Raw genomic sequence first — 11,099 nt, 5'->3', positions numbered from 1 at the left:
GATTTAAAGAGCCCTTTATATCGATATAAAGGGCGTTGTAGTGTGGACGGGTACAGCGTTAAATCGATTTAACGCTCTTTAAATCGATTTAAACGCGTAGTGTAGACCAGGCCTCACAGTCAGTTTTTTTTCTGAAGCAAACAATGTAGTGATCCAATGTGTGTGTTTTTTGTTTTGTGTTTTTTTTTGTGCTGGGGGATGTCCAGTCAGATTTTTTTTTTATGCTGACTGTCGATGGGAGTGTGGTAGTTGGGTAGTATTGTCTTTGTTGTGAAAGAATTCCTTGAGGGAGAATCGGTGGAAGAATTCTTCTAGTTCTCCACATGTTAGCATGGTATCCAGTTCTGCAAGGGAGCAGAAGTTCAGTCCCTTGGAGAGAGCAGATACTTCAGTTCCACTTAGGGATGGTTTTGATAGATTGATGATGATGGAGTGTTGTGTAGTGTCCATTTAGTGCGTCCTGGCGTCATGGTTTCTCCCAAAGGTGATACCTGTTGTGGAGTTATTGTAGTTAGTTTCATTTTTTGTTTTTATGTTGGATGACTATCATCAGAGGGCTTTTTTATAGTTGTTTCAGGTTTCCTGCATGATCTCCAGGCACGTTTCCTTATTTTCTTATTCTCGTGTGTGAGAGCATGTGATGATTTCTTGTTTGAGGTTGGCCCTTCTAGAATAAGGTGGAGGAGGTGATTCCTCAGTTTTTCTGAGATCCTTCCACAGAGCTGTTCATCCTACTTCGAGTTTTATGTAGCGGTCAGAGGGTTATAGATGGTGAGTCCTCTTGGTATGATGATTTGTTTCTTACATCTGTTCAGGAAGTAGATGTTGGGTGGGTCTGCGTCACTTAAAGGTATAGTAGTTTTGCACCGTTTAAGACTGAGGCCGGATAGGAGTAAAGTAATAGAAATAATTAGTTTCTCTTAAACGCTATATGAACTTTTACCAATTTTTTTTTAAATGTACAAAATTTATTTTAACAAATTTTCTGTCTATTTTTGTGGCAATATCACACAGATAAAATATTTATTGTAAATTCTAATGTGCCTGAATTATTTCAACAAAATGTAACTTGTAATGCCTCAATTGCTGCAAGAAAAAGATTCCAGAAGAATGCCAGTTTGAAGAGAGACATCAAAAAATAGTAGTGCTTTCTGAGTTATAGTAGGGCTTGATCCTGCAAATTTACTAGGGTAGTGCTTGCTTACTCTCGAGAGTAATCCATTGAGTAGAGTGGGGACATCACTCATGAGAATAACAACTATCCCCAGTAGTAAGTTGAGCCCCTAGTTGGTCAAAAGTGTCAGTGTCATCAATGACTTGTTTGAATTTTGAACAAAAGTAGCAAATTTCTTTAATTTTTTTTAATTACTCTTTCAGCTTGTAGGTGCAAACGGAGTCCTAAACATTGATGGGAAACTACGTCTGCAATTATATTATCCACCTCCAAGGACCAGGACACAGTCAAATGTTGTTGAGGTTTTTGACTGGTGGGCAAAAGGTCCTAGAAATCGTTACCCGTCAACATTATATGTAACTATAAAAGGCATAAAACTACCAGATCATGTAAGTTAAGTACATTTACATATTTATATATAAACAGAAATACTCCAGATCCATTCAAGCTATTTATTTGTAACCGAAATCAGATGACAATTTACCTTTTTAGTTTTTTTCTGTAACTGGCTTTTATAACTTGCTGTACTAAGCATACTACACCTTAACGTGCCCCTTCTTTTTATTTTAAAAATATGCTTAGCACTTTACAACTTTTTGTAAAAATGTTCAAATCAGTTCTCCTACAACTCTGAATTGTCTGCTGTTTGGCCAGTGGTTTCCATAAAACTTACAGGCAGTCATGTATCATCTTGGACCTCTTTCTACTCTCATATTGGTGAAAACTGGGCCAAACATCATTAAAGTTAATTGAATTACACTGGTGTAGAATTAATGTAAGTGAGAGGAGAATTTGGTCCCTAATTTTTATTTTTGTTCAAAAAACTATATAAGAAAATGTACTGTTATCAGCTTTAACACCTTTTAAAGGACATGAAATCTTAAATCCAGAATAGGTGTGATTATTTGCTCCAACTCCCAGACAGGACTTAAAAATATATACAGTATTTGACAAAATGTTATTTTTATTATTCGTTTCTTTGTCTATAATCTTGACAGATATCTTTTTTTTGTTTAATACTGACGTGGGTGAAGTGTGGTAGGACTGAGGCAATGGAATTCACACTCCCAATCCAAGGCCAGCATGTAAGGCTGTTGTGTAGCCCTCTCAGGTCACTATTAAAGCGTATAGACTGGAATAGCAGCTACAGACCTTCTGCATTAGTTGCATGTATTGTTAGATTCACTGGACTTTACCACTGGCCTGATTTGCCCCATTCCAGTGATACCCTTCTAGTACACTGACCCTTTCCATAGAACATGAGTGGATAGGCACCTCTGGCCAGTTCACCCACAGTCTCTTTGCATGGCCCCATGTAGGCTCTACTTTGTGGGGAATATCTTGTACAGGCCCTCTGAACCACAGGTGAATTTAATCCCTTGCACACTTACAGTATTTTTAAATTTTTGTTCTTCTTAAATGCTCTTAACTTCTGCCTTTCCTGACTTTCTGACTTTAGGGACTGATCCTGCAGACAGTCACTGTTCTATAATCTCTATCCCTGCACATATTCCTCCTGAAATCTATGGGTCTAAGTGCAATAGTAGCTGTTGCATGTGCAGTAGTAACTGTTCGCTATACATGGAATAACATGTGCGTTGATAACTGTTTATCCACAAAGTTTTATTAGTATTACAGTAGTGCCTAGAAGGCCCCAGTGTGCTAGGCACCATACAAACATAGAGTAGGAGTTGGTCCTTGGCTTGAACTATACTCTAATAGACATGCCAGACAAAGAGTGGAAGGAAAACAGAGGCACAGCGAATAGAAGTGACTTGCTTCTCCCTGATATAAAGGCATGTTCTTGGAGGGATTTTAGTGTGCATTTCATTAAGATATTTACGGTTTTCCTTATCAAAATTGTCAAAAGAGACCCTGAGTTCAGTAGCCACTGTGACAGTCAGGCTGGACAGAGATCACATAGGTTGCTGTCGTGCTATATGACGTTCTATCTCCTTTGTGAAATTATTAGGTTCTGCTCAAATATTAGAAGTTCATTAAGCATGCTTAACAGAGATTTTTCAGTCCCATATAACTTCAGTCTCCCTCCGCAATTAATTCCACACATGGTGCAATCCACTTGTGCAGTACTCCGTTTTTTTTTTTTTTTTTTTTTTTTTGGAAACAGTAGAGTTTAATTAATGCAGTGAGCCTGTCCTGGCCCTTGGCATCAGCTATGAATTTCACTAAAGAGCAGTGTCTGCTAGATCTGGGACGGGTAGGTTAACTTGATTTAAGTGGGAGAACTTGTGCTTAAACTGAATTGGGCCAAATTGTGGAAAAGGCTAATAAAACAGAAAAGCATGAATTGTTGTGTAAGTAAAAGATTTATCAACCATCTGAAATAATTTTACCACCCCAATTTACTTTTCACCAGTTTAGGCTTGTTGGCTACTTTCATTGCACTTCATTTATATATGACGATGAATTTCACTTATTTCTTCTGGAGGTATTACGCAATACTGTTTAACAGCATGTATCACTGTACTATCAGGTATTTTTTCATATACAAGGATTGCCCCCATTTAATTTTCTTTCAGTGTCTATACAAAATGTGTTTAGATCCTAACATTTTGAGACTTATTTCAATTTTGTGAAATATTTTACTGTACTTAAAACATTTTGTGTTTCCTAAAATAATTGATTTTGCTATTGATATTTTGGCTGCCTTTAGGTAGATCCTTCTTTCCGTTCCATGATGGCTGTTCAACAGGAACAAGGTAGCACGTCATTCTGTGAGCTCCAGAATGAAGTATCAAAAAAAGCTAGTGTATATAGTCCACATGAGAAAAAGGAGCAGTTGAAATGGACGAGACTGCCTGGACAGGTGAAGATATTTTTTTTTAAAAGTACCAGAAAAATCCACTTTCTGCTAATAAAGTTATTTTATGGTATAAGTATTGTGAAACAAGTCTGGTTTGGAGGGTGTGTGTGAGTTTCTTTGCATGAAAGCCCTACGCTCCCATCCTAGCTTGGGAACCCATGCAGAACTCTCCAGTTCCTTGACAACATGATTCTTCGGACTCCTCATTCAAAGGATGTTTCACGAGCTTAGTGAGGATCAAGAGGAGTTAGTGGAGCTCCACTCTTGGTGCTTCTGGTCCTGCCCACTCCTCAGTCACGGATCCCCGCCACACGTAGGAAAGGGTACCTTCTGTGAGTCTATTACTGTGCATATAATTATTCCGTTTATTCTCCAAATGGGAGTAGGGTTTATTTCACTGTTGAATACCATGTAAGAAACACAACTAATACACAGAGTGCATTTCTTCAAAAGAAAATCGCAATTTAATATTTGATATAAATGATTTCTGTTTGGTTATGTACCTTGATTTTGTGACATTATTCATTTGTCTTAAAAACTGCCAGTGGGTTAATTTCTTTCACAACTAGTGATTTGAGTAGTAATAAGGAAACGTTAGAAAAATCAACAAATTGTTTTAAAACAGCAAATTGTCCAAAGATGAAAAGGGTATGGAAATACATTTGTTTTTGACATGTTTAGGATGAATAAAAATTTGTAAATTTAGATTAAATTATTTTTCAAAATGTTTAATTTTTGCCTTTTTGCAGAAAGGCAAATAAATGCATAAGCCAAATTAAGTGAATTATAATCTTGAGAATATTGTCTAAACATCCTCAAATATTAAATTATTTACTATTAAACTTGTCCATGTAAACACTGTAGAAGTTGTGTTTTTGAAAGATCCAGGTACTCACAACTTATTTTGCTGATTTTTGGCTTGTGGAAAAGTTACAGCATGGCAATACATAAACGTTATTTCCTCAGATTATTAAAATATAAGAGGACCAATTAAAAAAAAATCAGTGTTCAGTTAAAATGCACATTTTATATATGCATTAATGGGATTGCCATAAAGAATCCTTTTACTTAGTTACTTAAGTTCTATTGTTGAAATAATGGAGTAAAGAAACATTTTCAAAATCAAAATAACCAATGCACAGGCAGAAAGTTGCTTTGTTTTTCCTTCGTTGTTTTTAAAACCGTTAAAATGCTTATGTTTTGACAACAGTGTAAGAGTTGTTAAATACATAACATCTTTTAAGTTTTGTGTATTTGCTAACATTCACAACTGTGCAATAACTGTTTTTATTTGGAAATGTAGGCTTGTCGTATACCAAACAAGCATCTCTTTTCACTGAGAGCAGGAGATATGGGATGTTTCTGTATTCGTTTTTCTCAAGATGGAAAAACATTAGCAGCAGCCTGTGCAGGGAGGGATGGTTATCCCATTATTTGTAAGTTATGTATTTATTACTTCTGTTTTAACATAGAGCTATAACATATGCAAAGAGCTCTTGTTTTTCCCTTTAGTTTTTTTATTTTGAAGAGTGTGTAGATTGGACTTAAAAAAAAAAAAAAGGTTTACTTTTTCGAGCATGGAGGTTTTATATTAACAGTTATGTTCTTTTTTAGTAGATTTATTTAGTAATTCAGCATTGTAAATATTCTTTGCTGTAAGGCCACTCTAGCAAAGTGTCTGCTTGATTGAAAACAGTACGACTTTTCATATATGGTAATGTATATGTCCGGTTTAAGGACTTGATATTACAGTATTTCAGCATCCAGTAGAAATCTGAGAGTCTGAAATGTGCCAGGAATATAAGTTCTGATAATAAGTTTTTAAGTGAAATAATTTGCCCCTTTTGTAGATTTGTTTTTATAGAGGAAAAGGAATTTGTGAATGAATTTAGTTTTCTTGAAAGTGACTAACCAATAATACTTATTAGAGCCAGGCATAACGTTGGAGATGCCGGGCAGTCTTCTTCACAAAAATCTCCGAATACAACTCACTAATGACTAGCAATACTATTCATATCCTGGGCTGCTTTTGTGCAAGAACATGCCACTTGTTGCATTTTGAAACAGAATATAATTGATTTTTTTGAGATTCTTGGGAACAATGTTCCATCTCCACATAGAATAAAAAAGCAAAACCTATAAATGCAGGTAGTTAAATATTAGCTATCACGGTTATATTGCTTCTCTACAAAACTTGCTGATCACCAAAAAATTGACCTCACCATTAATATTCTTATGTAGCTGGCCAAGTGGCAATCAAAGTTTTAAAAAAAATAAAATAGAGTATTTACTTAATGTCCTAGGTTCATCCCTGATAACTTAAACTGTCTAGTGTAATTTTTAAAGGGGTTAATGCACTTGTGACATATCCATGAACCACTAGATGGAAGTAGATGCTTGCAAACTTGTGTTAAATGATTAACAGTGCATACCCAGTAGCTATTTGATTTTGAATTATGGAAATTAAGAGCTAGTGGAGTTGAATTCACTTATGTCAGCAATGACTTGGCCCTAGGAATATGTCTAGCTTTGTAGTAATTATATTCCAGATGTTGGTTGCATCAACGTCTTCCATATTTGAAGATTTAATTTGTGTTGGAACATGTAGTTATAAGTCCTATATGTAAAATCTTGGCCCTAAATGGTTTTCTTTTGAGTATCGATGCTTTATTATTGGAAAAGCAGTTTCAAATGTTTCCAGATGTAACCTTTTTATTTACATTTTCGTTAGTATATGAGATTCCTTCTGGACAATACTTGAGAGAATTTTATGGCCACCTTAATATTGTATATGATCTTTGTTGGTCAAAATATGATGAGTACCTCCTTACTGCATCCTCTGATGGCACTGTCAGGTCAGTATGAGTGAAATGTTATAGCAACTGTTGTCAAAATTATAAGTAGGTTTAGCGAACCCAGCTGTGTCTTTATCGTAAACTATGCTGGACAACTTTTAACCATGGATTTGAGTGTAATTTGAGTTATTTGTTAATGTTATTGGAAAGCTGTAATAGAATTATAGCTTTTTTGGAATAATTTTATTATGTTTGGATTAAAATATATGGTGTTTTTGGTCCAAGATTTTAAAATGTAGTTGCCTAAGTATAGGCTTTTAAATCCATGTTTAGCCGCCTAAATAAATGGCCTTACTTTTCAAAAATGTTCAGCACCCAGCAGCTATTACAGAAATCAATAGAACTTTTTTGTAATATTTGATCCTTGCAAAAATTACAATATTTTAGATGCAAAAGCCAATCTTAGTGCCATATTCATGTTGGAAATTTGAACACACAAGACAGGAAATTGAAAATTTAGAATTCAGATGGCAACTTTAACTTTACCACATTGCAATTATATATAGTAGTTTGAATTCTTGACTAGGCTGTTAAATGTGCAACTCAAGGTAAATCACTGTATCTGGAATATAAAATCTTAACTCTGAAATTTTTCCCCTCTTGTATATAAATTTAAAAAGTTACATTAATGCAATATTTAAGCAGCAAATCTTGAGGTACTTAAAGCTCCCTCATCCCTTCAAAAAAACTCAACACAGAATACTTAAAACACAACAAGAAAAAATATGGCCATAGTATTCCACAAATGTGTTATGAGTAATCTCATAGATTTTAATTTTCGCTGGTGTGTAGATGCTCAAAAATCTCCTATCTATTGCCTTTGTTGGGCAACTCCATAGTGCTACAGGGAGCTGCATAATTAAAATCCCCAAAGAATTGTGATTGCCATATTATATGTGTTGAAAGTATTAATTTAATTAGTTTTACTATGGGATAGAGGGGATATAAATTAAAAGTTCTTCAAGTGATTGTCCACATTGTTTCCACTCTTAGTATGCTTGGGTGTGAGATCAGGTTTGTTTTTTTTGTTCGTTTGTTTTTTGGCCAGCTGTGTACATTGGGGTCATGCCTTTGCCTTGGACGTCTTCAAACCATTCATCCAAGCCTGAGGGCATAAAAGGCAGAGTGAGCCCAGCTGCCCCTTGGTTCTGTAGCAGCAAGATGGAATCCTTGCAGTGTCCTCCTTCTCTCTGCAGTGTTAGTGTAGTTAGTTAGTGGTCTTACTACTTAGTTACTAGTTAGTTTGTTCATGTAATTAGATAGTTTTAACGTATTTTTTTTTCCATAAATAAGTTTCAGTTTAGGCTAGACCCCCGTGCCTGTACAGGGATGCTAGAAACAAGGCAGAAGCTACATTTCCAGAGTTAAAAACCTGTCCCTCGTGAAACTTAATTCCCATTGGAATGTTCCACATAAAACTTTTGAGTATAGCTGCGAAAAATTCAGTAGATTCAATTAGACCCTTAAGTATTTGCATGTATTTACATCTAGAACCATTAGCACAATATTTGGTATTTAATTTATATGGTAATTACGTTATGAGACAGTTATCCTAACTTTTTTTTTTAAAGAATGTGGAAAATTGAGACCCAGGCTACAACTTCTGTGAGAGTTTTCCCTCATCCTTCATTTGTTTACACTGCAAAGTACCATCCAGTTGCTGACTATCTTGTGGTGACAGGATGTTATGACTCTGTGATTAGGGTATGGAATGCAAAAGTGAAAGACATCTATGGTCAGTTGCTACAGGAGTTTGATGGTCACAAAAGTTTCATCAATACACTGTGTTTTGATGCAGAAGGTATGTTCATTATGTCATAATTGTATCTCAAACAAAGAGCAATTCAAGCATGCTCAGTTTGGCTTATTTCATTGAGAGAGTTAAAAAACAGGATGTTTTTATTTTGTTACAATTGTTTTATTAAAATGTCTCACTGAGATCTACCACTAGCCAATATGTTGATGTATTAAAATATTATTTACTATCTGTAATCTGGACATGTCTACAATATGCTGGGCACTGTGCAAACACATATAGGAAGACATAGCCTGGGCCAAAAAGATAAGTAAGCTGGCAAAAGACAGGAAAAAGGATACAACAGATGTTAAAAGGTCAAGGTGATGTCTGGCAAGGTCTTGATGATACAGCTTTTTAAATTAGTTATATAGATTGACTCTGATTCTCTTCCTAACTATTTTTATTTGGCTAATTTCTTGTAAGTGTCATGGCAGAAATTGGTATGGAATAAAGAATGGAGACTATTGTGGAAGATGTAGGCAAATAGTGTATCAAGGCTGGTATTATGGGCTGAGCAGAGATGTGGAGCGGCAGTGTGGAAAAAAATAGGGCTGTGAAACTATTAACAAACTATTAACAAAATCAATTATCAGAGCCATGTTAGTCTGGATCTGTAAAAGCAGCAAAGAGTCCTGTGGCACCTTATAGACTAACAGACGTATTGGAGCATGAGCTTTCGTGGGTGAATACCCAGTTTGTCGGATGCATGCAACGAAGTGGGTATTCACCCACGAAACCTCATGCTCCAATACATCTGTTAGTCTATAAGGTGCCACAGGACTCTTTATAAAATCAATTGTGAGTAATCGCAGATTTAATTGCATCGTTAAACAATAATAGAATACCATTTATTTAAATATTTTTGGATGTTTTCTACATTTTCAAATATATTGATTTCACCTACAACACAGAATACAAAGTATACAGTGCTCACTTTATATTATTATTTTTATTACAAATATTTGCACTGTAAAATGATAAACAAATGATATTAGTATTTTTCAATTTACTTCATACAATACTGTAATGCAATCTCTTTATCATGAAAGTGCAACTTAAAAATGTAGATTTTGTTTGTTACGTAACTTCACTCAAAAACAAAACAAAAAGTAAAACTTTAGAGTCCTACTTCTTGTTTAATCAATCACTAAGACAAAGAAGTTTGTTTACATTTACGGGAGAGAATGCTGCCTCTTTCTTATTTACAGTGTTGCTAGAAAGTGAGAATGGGCATTCTCATGGCACTTTTGTAGTCGGCATTGCAAGGTATTTACATGCCAGATATGCTAAACATTCATAGGCCCCTTCATGCTTTGACCACCATTCCAGAGGACATGCTTCCAGGCAGCATTATCTCCCATAAATGTAAACACGCTTATTTGTCTTAGAGATTGGCTGAACAAGAAGTAGGACTGCTTGGATTTGTAGGCTCTAAAATGTCTTTTAGTTCTGAGTGCAGTTATGTAACAAAAAAAATCTGCACTAGTATTTTGCACTTTCATGATAGAGATTGTGCTACAGTACTTGTATGAGGTAAATTTAAAAAGAAAAAATAATATTTTTCCAGTACAAATATTTGCAATAAAAATAATATAAAGTAAGCACGGTACACTTTGTATTGTGTGTTGTAATTGAAACAAATGTATTTGAAAATGTAGAAAAAAATCTAAAAATATTTCTAATTTGAATTGGTATTCTGTTGTTGTTTAATAGTGTAATTTAAAACTGCAAGTCATTGTGATTTTTTTTTAAGCAAGTTAATGTGTTTTGAGTTAATCACCTTGAGTTAACTGTGATTAATTGACAACCCTAGAAAAAAGGCAGAGTGGGATAAGTAGGAAGAGGTAAAACGATGTAGTGACTTCAAGACAAAGACCAGACGTTTGAATCTAATATGGTGGAGAAGGAGAGAACCCGTGGAGGGATTCAAAGAGTAGGAAGATAACCTGATCTGAACAACAGGCAAGGAAAATCTTAGTGGCTACTTCTGGTGTAGATTAGATGAGTAAGTATAATATAGGGAGGGCAAAGAGCATAATGATGTAATCAGGATGAGAGATGATCTGGGTCCCTGAGAATTTTAGCTGTAGGGACACCGAGAAAAGATTGGATTTTAGAAATGGTGTGGAGGAAGATACGGTAAGATTTAAAGTTTGCCTGGTTGTGAGGGGATGTGTGTGTCTGGGTACGTCTACACTACGGGATTATTCCGATTTTACATAACCCGGTTTTCTAAAACAGATTGTATAAAGTCGAGTGCACGCGGGCACACTAAGCACATTAATTTGGCGGTGTGCGTCAATGGTCCGAGGCTAGCGTCGATTTCCGGAGCATTGCACTGTGGGTAGCTATTCCATAGCTATCCGGTAGTTCCCACAGTCTCTCCTGCCCCTTAGAATTCTGGGTTGAGAGCCCAGTGGCTGATGGGGCAAAAATCATTGTCGCGGG

At 35.5% G+C, this 11,099-nt stretch overlaps 1 protein-coding gene across 6 annotated transcripts in view; it reads left to right on the top strand.

The window, feature by feature from the left end:
• AHI1 (Abelson helper integration site 1) overlaps positions 1–11,099 on the top strand; it is a 183,021-nt gene that overhangs the window by 34,080 nt on the left and 137,842 nt on the right. For all 6 annotated transcript variants that reach the window (XM_075063973.1, XM_075063970.1, XM_075063972.1 and 3 more), the window contains 5 exons: positions 1,378–1,563; positions 3,849–4,001; positions 5,302–5,434; positions 6,730–6,853; positions 8,425–8,654. In XM_075063973.1, the coding sequence (XP_074920074.1) occupies positions 1,378–1,563; positions 3,849–4,001; positions 5,302–5,434; positions 6,730–6,853; positions 8,425–8,654 (826 nt within the window). The remainder of the gene's footprint in view (positions 1–1,377; positions 1,564–3,848; positions 4,002–5,301; positions 5,435–6,729; positions 6,854–8,424; positions 8,655–11,099) is intronic.

Source organism: Chelonoidis abingdonii, chromosome 3 (assembly GCF_003597395.2).
Source record: "Chelonoidis abingdonii isolate Lonesome George chromosome 3, CheloAbing_2.0, whole genome shotgun sequence".
In the NCBI taxonomy this organism is placed as follows: domain Eukaryota; kingdom Metazoa; phylum Chordata; order Testudines; family Testudinidae; genus Chelonoidis; species Chelonoidis abingdonii.
Note: the sequence above shows the minus strand (reverse complement) of the source record. Positions and strands in the feature narration are given on the sequence as shown.